This window comes from Colias eurytheme, chromosome 4 (genome assembly GCF_061535395.1).
Source record: "Colias eurytheme isolate Ceu_HAF_F1 chromosome 4, ilColEury1 Martin Lab GWU primary, whole genome shotgun sequence".
Classification (NCBI taxonomy): Eukaryota; Metazoa; Arthropoda; class Insecta; order Lepidoptera; family Pieridae; genus Colias; species Colias eurytheme.
In genome coordinates, this window is record NC_142983.1 from 5,524,169 (window position 1) to 5,540,509 (window position 16,341).

Genomic DNA, 16,341 nt, shown 5'->3' on the forward strand with positions numbered 1-16,341 from the left:
CGAGCTATGTGAAATTGTGAATCTTAATTTAGAATATAAAATACGGTAACCTATTAAAAACTCGAATTTCTATTACCCGAATCTTAAAACCCCGAAAACGGTTGTTAGAACTTTTAAAAGACAGATGTAATGAATGACAAATTTTTAAAATTCCTTTTTTAATTTCCCAGATGAATCAATTTCCAGATGCACCAAAACCAGATTTTTAAAAAGTATTTTTTTGTTTCCCGTATTCTCATAATACAGATCTTATTATACCAGATTCTCAGAATACATTTTTTTGTTTCCCATCGTACCATTTTCCAAATAAACTATTGCCAAATTTTCATAATCTTTTTATTTGGTTCCCATATAATCGTATAACAGATAAACTATTGCCAGATTTTCATAATCTTTTTATTTGATTTCCATACAATCGTGATTATACCTTTACTATCGACTGAAAATAATCATTGACAGTTAGTAAATTTATTGTTTTACTTGTCCATTACAGACCAGTTTTAGTATCAAAGTCGATTCAGTAGGATAGGTTTGAACTACGACCCCCACGCTAGAAATGACTCGCTATTGTTTTACTTGCCTATTACAGAAAGGTTTAAGTGTCAAATTCGACTCAGTAGGTTAGGTTAGGTTTGAACTGTGACCCCCCATGCACGAGCCGAGCGAGCAAAGCGAGCGTGCCGCGGCAGCGGCCGGCGAGTGCCAGAACCGACTCTCTATTGTTTTACTTGCCCATTACAGAAAGGTTTAAGTGTCAAATTCGACTCAGTAGGTTAGGTTAGGTTTGAACTGTGACCCCCTACGCACGAGCCGAGCGAGCGAAGCGAGCGTGCCGCGGCAGCGGCCGGCGAGTGCCAGAACCGACTCGCTATTGTTTTACTTGCCCATTACAGAAAGGTTAAAGTGTTAAAATCTATTCAGAAGGTTAGGTTAGGTTCGTGCTGCGTCCCCCTGGAAGGATTTCGTTTTGCTGGATATCGTTTATTTGAATTTCAAAAATCTGGACATTGTTTGTCTGGATATCAATTAACTGTATTTCAAAAATTTGTGTTTTAAAAATCTGGCTTTCGTGCATATGGATTACGGTCATCTGGATTTTGTGCATTTAGAATTCGTATGTCTGGAACTCATTCGTCTGGATTGTAAAACGTCGTACAAATAAAGAAATGGGCAAATGAAATTCGGAGTTGCGATTATATGGCAAACAAAACTTCGAAATTTTAAAATTCGGGGTTATGAAAAAATGTCCAAACGTTTTCTGGATTATGATATTCGGAATATTAAAATTCGAGATTAAGATAGGTAACCATAAAATACACCAATAATAATGAAAAAAATATCGTTTCTGTTTTCAGTTTTTGCTGTTATTTTTTTTCCAGTTTATTTAATATCTATACAGAATTTGTAAACTTATTAAACACATAGTGTATTACAAAAAAATATTAATGATATCATGTAATTTTCCCATGAGAATATTATCGTAATACTTACCTTATTGTTTTCAGTTACATAATAGGTTCTTGTGCTCACACACTTATAGATTGTGTATAAGACGAATACTAAATAGCCTACGATGCTCTTTCTCAATTTTTTCAAACTTTCCTATATTATAAAAATTAACTACGAGTACAATAAAAGCACTATTTTTTAACGTGGTCTCATGGTCTCTTTGTCACCTTTAAAAAATTCTAACAGTGATAATGATTGAATTATGACGAAGGACTATAGGATTAAGTCAAGGCTCCGTTTAGCGTGGCCATTTTTTTTAACACATATGCAAACATGCAGTAACCTTGACTGTTAACTACAGAATTACAAAATTCAGATATATTTGTTAAATTTCCAAGGTACTAATTGATCAAGGTCTCGTGTCGTAACATAATTATAACGTGTGTCAAAACAAAATTGTAATATGCAATTTGCCGGAATGTTTTTGTATTCAAGAGGGGACGAAGCAGGCGAGGGTCAGCATGATGCTGGTACTTTCGCCGTCAGTTCCCTCACAGAAAAGGCACGTAACACACGCTAAGGCCCGTGGAATCTGTTCCACTAACATATTTCGTCATTATCTAATAAGGCGCAGTTCGTGTTGTTGTTGCGCCGATCGGCATTGGATACGTTGTATACGCAAATAATGTGATAGTTGTATGCTAATTCATAGTGAATTTTTTTATTTTATCAAACATGGTGACAAACGCTCAGTGGTTGTTAGTGATTGGGATAACTGCGATACAATTCTCAGGTATGTATAGTAGAATATATAGAATTTATTTTTGTGAGAATTTTTTATTAAATCTATACTAATATTATAAAGCTGAAGAGCTTGTTTATTTGTTTGAACGCGCTAATCTCAGGAACTACTGTTCCGATTGAAAAATTCTTTCGGTGTTAGATAGCCCATTTATCGAGGAAGGCTATATATTATCATCACGCTAAGACTAACAGGAGCGGAGCAATGCGGGTGAAACCGCGGGGCACAGCTAGTAATTTATAAATATCAAGATTTTTCACGTAAGGTGAAGAAATTTAATATTCACGGGTTATGCATATGATTATGCCTTTTTGTATAATCAATGCCTACCGTGAAAGTACTCACTTATTGTATTGTATAGTTTTTACCTACGATATGAATAATTCATGATTATAATGAGCGTTAAGGATACATTGAATATTATTGAATGTATTCGTTAATTATTTAAAATTTCTTTCAATTGTAGAGATATAGAGTCGTGATTAGTCTATAAATTTAAAGTAAGTATATTTATTTCCTGTTCATAATATAGAGCACGTTATTAAATGTTCATACATTTTTAAAATAGGGAGAATAACCGTAGAATGTAATTTTCACACCATCCCTTGTCTATATTCTAGTAAATAATTGTGTTACAGGCTTCGAATTTTTCTTTGGATGCGCTACATATATCACATAGTAACAACTATTATTCTCTACATAGAGATCATCATAGCTCGAGTTGATTTTTTGTACATTGAGTAATGAATTAATTTTTAGATTTATTTGTTTTATTATTATAGGATATGATATGTATTTTACAATCGATATAAATATTTGGAATTCCAATCTATTTTTAATGTCTTATGAGAATAAGAATTTTTGCAATGATTTTGTTATCTTTTATCTTTAATTTCCTATTGAAGATACTAAACTCTATTACTCAAGAACAATTCTAAACGGCCTTGCAAATGAAATGAATCAACAAACGCATGTAAACCAACACAAGCGTAACAGCTGATGCGTTGTGGCGAGCTACTTCCGAACATTACGTTACCGGTATTGCGTAAGCGCTCTCACGACAACCATGATCCTATACTTTCGATTTTAACTGTGCACTTGCATTTGGGTGAATCTTTGATATATCTTGTGTAGGTTAAGTAGGTATGTAGGTATAGGATCTTTGCAAGAATGATTGTTATATAAACATGTTATTTATTTATATTTGCAATAACTGTTGGGATGTGTGACGACACTCACGACAACCATGAAATTCTATACTTTAGATTTTAACTGTAATGCACTTGCATTTGGGTGAATCTTGGATTAATCTAGTTTAGGATTTAAAGTGGTAGTTGTTGTGAGGATCATTGTTTATGTTATAGAATAAAAACATTATATTTCTCTCCATTTGCAGCATCGTTGTGATATGATTCCCTTAGAAGACGTTATCACAAATTTGAATTTGTATGAAGATACAATTTGTAAAGAGTGTTAGGTAAGGAGGTTTAAATGATTTGATTTTCTTTGAACCTAGTGTAATTCCGCGATGCGTAAGCTTATTATTTAATACAGCGAAAGAATACTAATACTTAGGTAAAAACATGCTTAGAATTTGTTAAATTACATCGATGACTGGTTAACATTAGTCTATTTAGTGTTATGAATAGTTTATTAATTAATATAGTGTCCCTAATTAAGCCGATTCGTTTTATTATCCTACTTTAAAAATGATTAGCCTATAGGCCACAAAATATAATTTGTCACTAATTTTATTAATCCATTTAAGTATAATGAACTTTTAAGTATGACTTTTTATATTCTCCATCTGCGTAAAGACATTTTATTACACAATTTCTGCATATCCCCGTAAATTTGAGAAAGGGTGTCAAGGTAAATCAGTATAAAATAAGAATCAAGATATTTACTTGCATAAGAGATATTTTCAAAAAATAATATTAAAAAATATTTTTGAGCCTAAAAATACATAAAGAAATATTATCTGCAAATATTAATTTTACATTTTTACATTGTACTCGTATCAACAAATTAAAATATATTTTAAGTATTAGTAAAATGTAGATATCTAACTGTTGTAGGATGTGGTAAGACAATCCATGGCATGATAAGGTCAAGATCTTCAGCCCTGGCCTCCGAGATGTGATTTGAATACTGCTCTTAGAAATGGTTGAGCAAGTGACCTTACTTAATAATGTGCATTCTATTATGAATATTAGGTAATAAATTATTTTGATGACGAAAGATTTCTTATTAGAATTCAATATAAACAGTTAATCAATTGCCTAGTGATTACAATATTCAAATCCAAACTAAAAAAAAACTTATAATCGATTGAAACGTCTAACGTTTTATTCGATTGCTTGTTCTAAAAGCTGCCCTAGGGTGTAAAAAATATACCAGGAAATAAATATTTAACTGAGTTCTGAAAGAAAAATGGGCAAAGGCGTATAACTTTAGTGCAGCATTTAACTCCATCTTTAAGTGTTATTTCCTGTGTATTGTTACCTTCACTACACTTCTTTTGTCTCGGATAATACTTGTTTATATACAACGATACTTATATAACTATATAATTTAATGCTTTTCTTAATGCACAAGGAGAGGAAGTTGTAAATATAAACTGTATTTAATATGCGTAATTGTGATTAAAATGTACTTGCTCGTTTTTACATGCCGTTATTATATTATATTATTTATACAAGGTCATCAGTAACTACCATTACATTGAAAAAGTAATTATTTTTATGCATAGAATTATTATCTTATTCTTCTTGACCTCGTTTTACATAATTTGAAAATTGCATCTTTACTAGTCAAAATGTAAAAGTTCACTTGTAGCGTAGTTCAGAGTTCAGACATAGGTAATCGTAACCGCGGATAAATTATTTATAGGTTTATAAACATTATTCCAATACAATATTGTTCAGTATAACATTGAATTTTTAATTTCATCTATAGAACCTTTATAAGCATTTAATGATATTTTGTAGAGGCCTATTCCGCAACACTTAGTTTAAGCTCCTTCGGGATATTAACCTAGGTGCAAATATAGTTTATGTTTGAAAAAACGCCGTATAAATATTTTAAAATCTGTGTCGAATACATCATCTACATATTATTTGTATAACATTAAGTTTATTTTCGTTTAATGTTATGCCATTTATGTATCTTATTAAAATAAATAAATAAATTTCCCCAGTGTAACGAAACATCTGAATTAATTAGATGAAATACTGTGTATACCTGTGAATATACTTATCCATGGTCCGTTTGAAGGTATGAATAATTGAGTAGCAGAAATAGGTGCTCCTATATATTTAGACTTAAACAGTTTCATACTTATATTATGAAATATTATGAAAGCGTAAGTAGGAAAATAATATAATAGGTAATTATTTATAACTATGTCATGTCACTGATAGCTTAGTAGATAGAATTAGTGTTATCATGAGAGGATTACGGAACACTAACAAATCAAAACAAAGCAAGGGTACCTATAGATAGGAGAATTCTAGTCACAAATAAATGTCGTAACTTGACGACCTCCTTATTTTAAATACAGTACTTTAAGTAATTAGTATTCTATTTACCCTCTCTAGTATGAACAAATATTTAGTGTAAATACACCATCACCTTGTACAAATGCACCTTAATTTGATTTAATAGTATACATTAATAAGTAATTCTTTAATGTTTCTATATTTAGAAGATAATATGTATAAATTTGTTGAAATGAAACAGTTATCTATGTAGTTAAAAGTTATCTATCATTTTGTACAACCTTGCCGTGCATATTCAAACAGTTAAACATTTTAATTTAGCCATATTATTTTATAAAATTCCAAAGTGTAGCAGGATCCTATATAAGAGTAGCCTCACCTTAGAGGCATAAGAAATATCATGCAGTTTAAAATAGATTTTCACATTATTGCTCAATGTAACACGTTGACACTCAAAAAGAAAACAATGACACAAAAAGTTATGTCACAAAGGTGAATCATAATCGTGTGTACAATGATCTCCATTATAAAATGAGCTGTCTAAAGTATGCTTTTGTTTTGTGTTCACGTCTCTACTTATTTGGCCTTTCTAAGGCCGTATTACAATGCCATTCACGATACCTATAATAGATTAACTTTCCAGTCATATATTTTTTTTAAATATACTAGCGGCCCGCCCCGGCTTCGCCCGTGGTACATATAAAAAATAGATGTTGGCCGATTCTCAGACCGATATGCACAGAAAATTTCATGAGAATCGGTCCACCCGTTTCGGAGGAGTATGCAGACTAACATTGTGACACGAGAATTTTATATATAAGATATATATATATATATATATATATATATATATAGATATCTCCATGGGCACTATGTTGATCAAACGTGCCATATAGTTAGTAATTATTTGATCCGTTTTCACTTGTTGATCCGGTTGGTATTTGTTGATCCATTGCCACACCACCGTCCGTATGTGGATCCGAACGGAGCCACAAGTGTCACCATCAGTAATAATAATAATTACGTGCTTTTTATACAAATCCACCTTTTTTGCGTTTTAGCTCTTGTTGATCCGATTCAAATGAGCCAATCAGAGCCCACCGAGCTCAGCCATTGGTCTAATTGTTTTTTGAATACAATGAATGACTTTACAATTTTCAATTTGCTTGGCAATCCGTTAAAGAAACGTGCTCCCTCGTATGTTGCCGTTCGCCTTCCATAATTTGTTCGGATCTTCGGGAGGGCAAGATAGCTAGCTCGTCTATTAGGATAGTGGCGATTTGATGTTGAGAATATAATATTAATTGTATTTATGTTTTTATGTAGCGCTTTGCGGATGAACATACACGTTTTATAAAAGTATAATTGTTTTAAATTCATTATTTTAGTGTCGTCGTAGATTTTATTTGTAGAAGTTAAAAAAGGATAGTTAAAGATAGTTTTAATGATTTTATTTTGTAAAATTTGGAGTGGCGCTAATTTATTTTAGTAAGCACTCCCCCATACTTCTATTAAATACATTAGGTGCGGCTTTACTAACGTGTTGTAGATGGTGTGTCGTAATTTATGAGGAATGCAAAAGTGATATTACGCAGATATCTAAGAAGTGCTGATAATTTATTTTTTAGGTGGTCGATGTGATAATTCCATTTTAGAGAGCTGTCGATTCGCAAACCTAGGTATTTCTCGTGGGTTTTATGTTCTAATACAACACCGTTAATTTTAAGTGGAGCGTGTGGTGGAATAATTTTGTTATGAGCTTTGAATTTTTTGAGTTTGAGTTGTATTTAGATATCCTCTCCTCTGAGTTATAAGATGTCGATTCTGGGAAACCAGCAAAAATTACATTTTTTTCGCGGCTCTTTCTGTCCCGTAGTTCCTTGATTAAGTGTTCATTTATATGAAGTTGATTTTAAGACGTAAAACCCGATGGATTGGCTGACTGATTTATTGATTGAAGATTTAATTCCAGGGATTTTATTTTACTCTCACCCTGGTTGATCTGGGATTCTAATTGAGAAATAGTACTCTTCAATATGTTTTGTTCAGTAATTATCATACATGCTGATGACTTAATTTCATTGATTTGATTCGTATTTTGGCGAATTAAATTCAAGGATTGTTCGTTGGACGATTTAATTTCGGTAATTTGTGTTTTTAGCTCAGAAATGTTTTCATGAATTTTGTTTACTATTTGTTCATTTGAGCATTCATATTTTTCAAGTAATGTACAAATACGGCTCAACTCTGACCGAATATCCTTCATATTATCACTACATCTGCAATCTTGTTCTAGCGGTTGTTTCCGTTTTCTGTAAGTAATTTGAGTATCAGTTGGCGTAGAACTCGTAGAAAACGAACTTAGCTTCGATAGATAGCGATGCGATCCACCGGCAGTACCCACTGCACCACTGCTGGTTAAACGTGTTGGCGATCTGCTTAAATTAATACCAAAAATACAACCTAATTTTCAATCGAAAAGTCACCCGTCAAAATATCAGCTTTTTTCAAAAACTTGGGGAGTCTTTTGTTCATTGAAATCTCTACTTTCATATTGTGTAAAAAAAAATAAACATTACTATAGTAAATGTTCTCAGGAAATGCATACAAACAGTGTGATAATGAGCTTTTACTAAATCAGGCACACTTCTCGAACTACCTGAAATGTTTTTATCGACATCATTTTGCTTTTGAATATGCTGTAAAATATTATACTTAGAACAGATTATTTTTTTTCTTTTGAAATATTACCGAAAAGCCGATACAAGAGAAGATAATTATAGAGTTCGAGAAGGCTTCTACCCCAGTCTATGTAGGATACATAGTTGCATACTACTTGAGAATTATCACCGTCACTGTATGACGAAAGGTTCGTCCAAATATCTATCTTTTTAGGGTTCCGTATTTTTAGTTTCACAACGTTTTCTATAAGTTTCAATTGAATTACGGTCGACTTCTTCAACTTCCATAAAACTCAGGAGATTTTTTGCTAGCCCTAATTTCATATCCCCATGTCAATGTCATGCAAGTGCATATAAATGGAACAGATCAACATACGACTTATGATTTGGTATATAAAACGGAGTCAAGAAGTGTTTGAGCATTTCAAAATTTGAACCGTTACGGAGTCGAGTTCGTCTAGTCTAGGCGGATTTAGCAATGTATGGAACATTACCTAACTATAATATGTTTGTGTACGGAGCCAACAAATACTGTAGTGTTTACGAAAAATTAATCTACGTTACTTAATATACAGTTTCGTTTTGTCGGATCAAATAAAGCTGTAATTTTGATAATATAAATGGATCTGATCAACATACGTCTTTGGATTTGGTATATAAAACGGAGCCAACAAGTGTTTATGGGTTTCTGAATTTCGGCCGTTACGGAGTCGATTTAGTTCGAGATCTTAGCAATAAAAATGTTGAGTACATCAATTTCTCCATGAATACGTTTGGCAACATCGCTCAAATATTTGCGCCGTTGCCACTCCGGGCAAGATCTATGCAACCGGAGTCGAGTAATATGGGGGAAAAGGTGGAGTCAGGAATGCACGGCAGTCGGGCTGGATCAACGTAGTGCCCAGGTTGGTATTTATATATATATATCTTATATATATATATATATATATATATATATATATATATATATATATATATATATATATATTATATATATATATATATATATATATATAATATATATATTTTAAGTATACAATAATTACAGAAATACTCTAAAGGTGAGTATCGACTTCACGCTCCAAGAGATCGAACATTGGCGCGCGCTCCAGCCGCGTGAAGTGGATACCAGTTTGGAACGCGCGCCAAAATGTTCGTTGGAGCGGTCGAACGCGGAGCGGTCCGTTCCGTCGGGTGTCGGTTTTTTACCGCGCATCAAACGTGGCGCGCGCGTCAATGGAGACGGGTTTGTCGTATTTTTTGTGTTTGTTGCGCTCCGAGTAATAATATTATGGATAACCAAAGTTGCCGTAAATTAATTCAGCTATATGGTACAAAAGAAGTTTTGTGGAACAGTAAAATTTCTTCGTATCATAATAAATCGCTTAGAGATCTTCTCTAAGCGATTTATTGGTTGGAAAGAAATCAGTAGTGAAATGGGACTTGGGAGTCCCTGTGCCGGAGTTAAAGAAAAAAATGCTGCTGCTGCTCGTACACGATTAGCTTCCATGATGAACGGTCAAACACTGGAACAGTTGCCACGCGCGCCAGGCGCGCTTAGTTGATATACTTCAATTATTTGGAACGCGCTCCGCGGAACGCACTCTCGGCGCGGTCATTCAGGGCGCGCGCGCCAGGAGCGCGAAGTCGATACCCAGCTTAACACTCTACCATTTAAGCCTTCTTATAGTATGTTTCTAATCGACAGCACCTGACTTTAGGACTCGTTTTAAAATAACATGTTTTTATTGTTTTAAAATAATATCATTTTTTTATGTTTTTGATTAAATTTAACAGAATAGAAGACAACGACGAGATTCTATATTAAAAATAGTTTGGAAAATCCAAAAGTGCACGCCTCATAATTTTTTTTTTAATAATTATTTATTAATTATTATTTTTGTTTATTTAATAACAATTAAACCACATCGAATCAGACCCTGAAAAATGAAAGGGTTCTATTCCTGAGCATACTCAAGCGTAAGAGAAAAAAAAAGACTCGATTAGTAAAGTATTTCGGTCGCTATCGTGTTAACAAGAAAAAGGATCCGCACATACAGACACACGGACGTCCAAGACAGAACTTTTTTAAACAGTTTTTTAACTAGTTTAAATAACAAAAATGACATCAAAAATATCATGAATGTTAAAAATAGTGTTTTTTCTTAATATGTGTGTGTATGTATTATCTTACAAGTGCAATGTATGATACATAAAGACATTTTAAGTTTGAAAAATCAGATGTTTTGCGCGAAGTGACAGTAGTACCCACCTCAACGCTTCGCTTATATGAGGCGTGCAATACGCTAACGTTACAGACAAATACAATTTTAACAATGAACTTGCACCTCTATATGTTTATAATTAGACGTTATTTAAATTAATAATATGATTTAATATCAAATAAGACCTTTCATATAGCATTACAGACATTAAATGTGTTATTGTATAGAATTACAGGATGCATTCACGCTCTACTTAATCCGAAACATTTCTTAATGCGCGCCTTAACCGTTTTACAAATTCCAACAACATTGCAATATGCATATGTATACAACTTGTGTTTGTACTGGGTCATTCTTATTTCAAAATATAATTTAACATGAAATTACCCTCACACAAGATGTGGTCTAATGCGAATAATTTAAAGCAGATTGTCCTACATAGATACATATGCACAAAATAGAATAACTTTTCAGCCTGTCGAGTACCTACTACCGTACAGTATGTGTAATATATTTGTTCTACGATTAGAGAATAATGAAAAAAAATTATACACAATTTTTAAGTCCTTTAAATTACATTATTCTTGCGTTCTCAGAGCCAGATTTAACCTTAGCGCCACCGGATACCGTAAATATGCCGACCTTTTTCCATTGTTCCGTTGTTTGCCGTTTTTTATAGAGAAATAGTTAATTTATTATTATTATAATAAATAGATTAATAAACACGAAGTTTTTACTTATTATTATTTAGGCGACATCAGCACCCACCCTGATTGCAAATCTAGCATAGTGTTAATCCAGTACTAATTCTTATAATTAAGGAACATATGATTTTTATATATAACTTTAAATATATAATTTAAAAAAGATAAGTGATATTTATATTTATTATTTGTTTCAGTGTCAAAAACCCAACAAGAGAACTCAGTGCTAGATAGAGAGAAGCCCCAAACAGCCAAAGATGTGTTCAATACGAGCTCCTGCATCCCTCCACCGTATAGATGTCCCCATCCAAGAATGCAATTCTATTTATATACGAGGTAATGTTTTGTTCATTTATTTATTTAACTGCTCAATAAAATTACATAGAATATAACTCATTTGAATCAAAGGAGAGTACAATATTTTTTCCTTATTATCAAGAGAACACATACTTACACCTGTGCTTACACATTTAGTCCATTGTGGGAAAAGGTCATTTTTATGCTCTTAGTTGAGAGTAAATTTTAGCAGAGTGTGATTAAAGAAAATCTAAAAAAGGAAATATATAAAATATAAGACTTTACTATTTTATATCTTAGATAGTATCATTAAATATAGTTATAAATTAAACACGTAACAGGAATTCTAAGGTTATAGGTATTGCTTGTCGATATGAATTATTCAAACAATAAATTCATGGTCAGAATTAATGGAAGCAAACCTTTTTATTTAATTGAACGTTTGTGACATTAAAATGAGGTTCACAACGGATATTGTACCTACGTGTAATAATAATAACACATGTTTATTGTAACCCAGTTAATATTGTATCTAGATTATTAACTAAAGCTATTATATTCTAATTATTTTCAATTGCCCACGACACGATAACGAGTTTAATTAATATTTATGCACTAATAATTGCAATTGCTGTAACGCTTTGACCGCACATTTCAGGACAACACAAGAAGAAGGCGAACTACTTAACACCCTGGATAATGATTCCTTAAAATATTCCAAATTCAACCCAAAATTTCCAACGAAAATTGTTGTACACGGTTTTGGTGGAGGAAGGAATTTATCTCCGAGCACGGATATGAGAAATGCCTATTTCACTAGAGGAAACTACAATATTATTATTGTTGATTATGGAAGTCTAGTCAAAGAACCCTGTCTTGCTCAGGTTAATTAAATTTATTATTATATCTACCCATAAGATATGTACGATAAAATTATAATATCCAGTAAAATTTTCGCACATAAAGTAGTTTAATTAATTGCAATAAAGAGATCGATCCCATAAAAGTAAAGTAGTTTCAATTATATTTTTTATTCATCATAATAATAATATGAATTTAAGTATTACTAATTTTATAAAAAATTAAATATATTCATAAAAGTATACTTAAAATTCTTAATTATTCAAAAAATGACATTCAATATATTTCTAGATAGAATGGGCTCCTCGATTCGCAAGTCTCTGCATTGCGCAGATGGTAGAGTATATCCAATACCACCCCACCAAAGGAGTGCCACCAGAGAAAATTCATACCATTGGATACAGTGTGGGGGCACATATACTCGGTCTGGTCGCTAACCATCTCTCTGAAGGGAAGCTTGGCAGGATCACAGGTAAGGATTTTAAAACAAGACTCTTAGAATATTATAGCACTATATTTTATTTAAGTATTATCTGTATTATAATTTTCTATAACAATGATTAAGTTTTTGGTTTAAACCCTTTGAATTGCCTGAAACTGGTTAGTTTCTCAAAATGATGCAAAATTTCTTGAGATAACACTGAATTATCTTATAGGTAAGCATATTCTCTATCCAATAAAAATTCTATATGATTATTTTATTTCTTGCTCATTAGCCAATTATTTTTATAAGATAGGTGGACGTTGGTAACTAGATACTACTTATAATAATTATAATTTTAAAATTAATTAAATTTAAGTCCACTTACACTTATACGTTTTTTCCACACAATTCATTATAAGAGACAGTTTGCTATACTTACCTAATTATTATAAATATTTTCTCAATAAGTATTAATTATTAAAATTTCAGGCTTAGATCCGACGATCTTCTTCTACATGGGTAACAACCGGTCGAGAGATTTGGATTACACAGACGCATTATTTGTGGACATTCTTCATACAGGTGCGGGAATTCTTGGTCAGTGGGGTCCAAACGGTCACGCAGACTTTTACGTTAATGGAGGCTCAAGCCAACCTGGATGTGCTCATGATACAATATTTCGTGAGTATAAAGTATAAACTACTACAACTACTATAACTACTACGTCTATTAATAAGATGGATCAATAAATTTGCAAAGTTTTTGTATAAAGCGACATCTGTATGAACTCCGGGAAAGCTATGTGAGATTAGAAAGCAGTCCAATAGTTTGAGAACTTTTAACAAGATGGCGCTGTAAACCATCTTCTGAAAAAAAATCTTGGTTCACGTGAATTGGAATACGATTTTAAATGATAATGAGAAACCAAAATATGAAGATATTCGTCAATATAGCTGCTATTGACGAATATCGGTATCCTGATATTATGACTCTACAAACTAAGCGATGTATAGTAAAAATTTGACAAAGTATTGAATTGTATTGTACCTAATGATTAAACCCGTCACTGTTGGGTGGTCCCAACAGTGACGGGTTTAATCATTCGGTACCTTCCTGGTGGAAGTGCTATGAACTAAAATATTAAATATTTTTTTTAATCCTTCCAGAAACACTATCTTGCGATCACACGAAAGTGACGCCATATTTCATAGAATCGATAAACAGTCGCGCAGGATTCTGGGCTGGCCCTTGTCCCACATTGTTCTCCTATCTCATAGGCTGGTGCGAGCCCAAGGATACTGAATACGTGCTTATGGGCGAACATCTCACGCATAAGTAAGTACAATTCTAAGAATAGTAATAAATTCGCAAATTAGAATAGCATAACATTGAGGGAAGGAAGGGAAAGAAAATATTTATTAGAAACATGTACCTAATAATCTTATAGTATGTCGATTAAGTTTATCCTTGAACCTTGATTCCTTCTTTTTGTATACTTATAGAATTTTCATTAGATAATAGATTGTCCTTCGTTATTTTGTATTATCGAAGTTTTGTATATGGATCAAATAAATTGTCTATAGAATAAATTATATCTCTTTGCAGAGCGCGAGGCGTTTACTATGTAACAACAAACGCAAAGCCGCCCTACGCTAGAGGCTTCCCGGGAAAAAGTCGGAGGCTTAGATCTATAACACCTTATAGTTGATTTCAGCTGTGATAGTCTATGTGATAGTATAATAATATTTAATAGGTAAACGACTTGCCTCTTTACGAATACGAATTACCTACTTACTATAAAAGTTACCTTTTGTACCTACCTCAGAATTGTAAAAATCTTCACTCAAACGTTTTATACACAGCTTAAATTGAAATATATATAATAAATTCTCATACTTTTTGATAGGATTAAGAAAATTCATATTAAGTAAGTACTTATCTTTATCCAAATAGAGCAGCTGCCATTTTAGTATTTATTTTTCTCATAAATATATACTCATAATTTATGTTGTATTTTTATATTTATTAATTTATTGTAAGATTAACGTGAAAGCCTGGACTAAGTGATATGGAACAACTACATTGGTTCTAGATTTCATATTAATACCGAATACAACTTTTATGTTTAAAAAAATATCACTATTTGACATAGGAAAGGAAAGGACCCCATGTCTACATCTCAACAGGGTTTCACTCTATTATTATAACTGGATTTGGGTGTGTTGAAAAATAAATATTAGTAGATATACGATAATCTTTGTTTTATTTTTTACAACAACAATAAAAGAAGAGTTAAATTTTCAAACATATATTAGGGAAGATAATGTTATCAGTTCTTTAATGTAAAACGTAACTATTAATTGAATACATAACTTAATTTGAGATCCAATATCACAAATAATTCATATGAAAATCGCGCTTAACAATGTCTAAAATCATTATTAACAACTATGAAAAATACACATAAGTAATTATCTAATATGAAAACAATTCAAAATTCACTTTAAACTAACAAAAAATAAGTTAGGTACTTTACTTGACTTCAAAACAATTACAATATCACATTAAAAAAGTCAATTGTGCCATAACATGTAGTAAGTTGTATGTGTTACAAGAATATTTAAATAATAAAATATAAAATTAGGTATACAATACAATTTCTAAAGCAATATTTCTCAAAGAGATAAATATTTATTTACAAGTATGTATATTAGGAGGTAGATAATGACATTAATTTCGTTATCCAATTTTATTGAAAATTTATATTTTTGATTAGAAGTAAAACACCTTATTTACAGTAAAACGTACTAAACAAATATAATACTTTTTTTCTACGTCTTTAGAGACTTTGAAATAAAACTGAGTAGGTACCTACTTACCATTATTATCTAGGTATTAAACCACAATAACTCAATTGCCATTTCTTTTTGCCAATAATTTACAAGTCATTTGATAAATATTATTTATTCAGAATAAATTGACAAGACAATGCTCTCGATTATTAACTGAATTCTCATAACACACACGAATCCATAGAAGTTACCCACAAATAAATACGTATATATATGTATTTGCGCTCTACTTGTCTATGAACAAAAAAAAACTTTTATTATTCTTTTACTATCTACAAGAATAGGCCATTTAAACAACTTGTATTTTTCTAATAATATTGAATAAAATCAAAATTATCATCTTCATAATATTTACTGTTCAAACCAATTACTATTTTTTGTGCTTCTCTTACTTAAAAAACTAAGGTAAATTTTTATGTTGCTTATATCTCAGCTATTATTCACAAAGCAGATCTAAAAGGTACCTAACCATATGTATGACTTTATTGCTTATACGCATTTTAATATTTAAATTATTATTTAGGTTGTTTATTATTATTTTGCCTG

At 31.7% G+C, this 16,341-nt stretch overlaps 1 protein-coding gene across 1 annotated transcript; it reads left to right on the top strand.

The window, feature by feature from the left end:
- Nucleotides 1–1,975: 1,975 nt before the first annotated feature.
- LOC149908959 (phospholipase A1 member A) lies at nucleotides 1,976–15,197 on the top strand. Its single transcript, XM_090120537.1, has 7 exons — nucleotides 1,976–2,242; nucleotides 11,559–11,697; nucleotides 12,317–12,542; nucleotides 12,811–12,991; nucleotides 13,433–13,624; nucleotides 14,110–14,278; nucleotides 14,549–15,197. Exons 1-7 carry the CDS (start codon nucleotides 2,185–2,187, stop codon nucleotides 14,649–14,651), a joined length of 1,068 nt encoding a protein of 355 aa, XP_089976663.1. The 5' UTR covers nucleotides 1,976–2,184; the 3' UTR covers nucleotides 14,652–15,197.
- Nucleotides 15,198–16,341: the final 1,144 nt, after the last annotated feature.

Bases quoted from the DNA above. Each gene is read 5' to 3' on its own strand.
- LOC149908959 (XM_090120537.1), top strand. From the start codon at position 2,185: ATGGTGACAAACGCTCAGTGGTTGTTAGTGATTGGGATAACTGCGATA. The intron at 2,243-11,558 runs GTATGTATAGTA...TATTTGTTTCAG, and splicing joins AACTGCGATACAATTCTCAG to TGTCAAAAACCCAACAAGAG. The intron at 12,543-12,810 runs GTTAATTAAATT...ATATATTTCTAG, and splicing joins AAGAACCCTGTCTTGCTCAG to ATAGAATGGGCTCCTCGATT.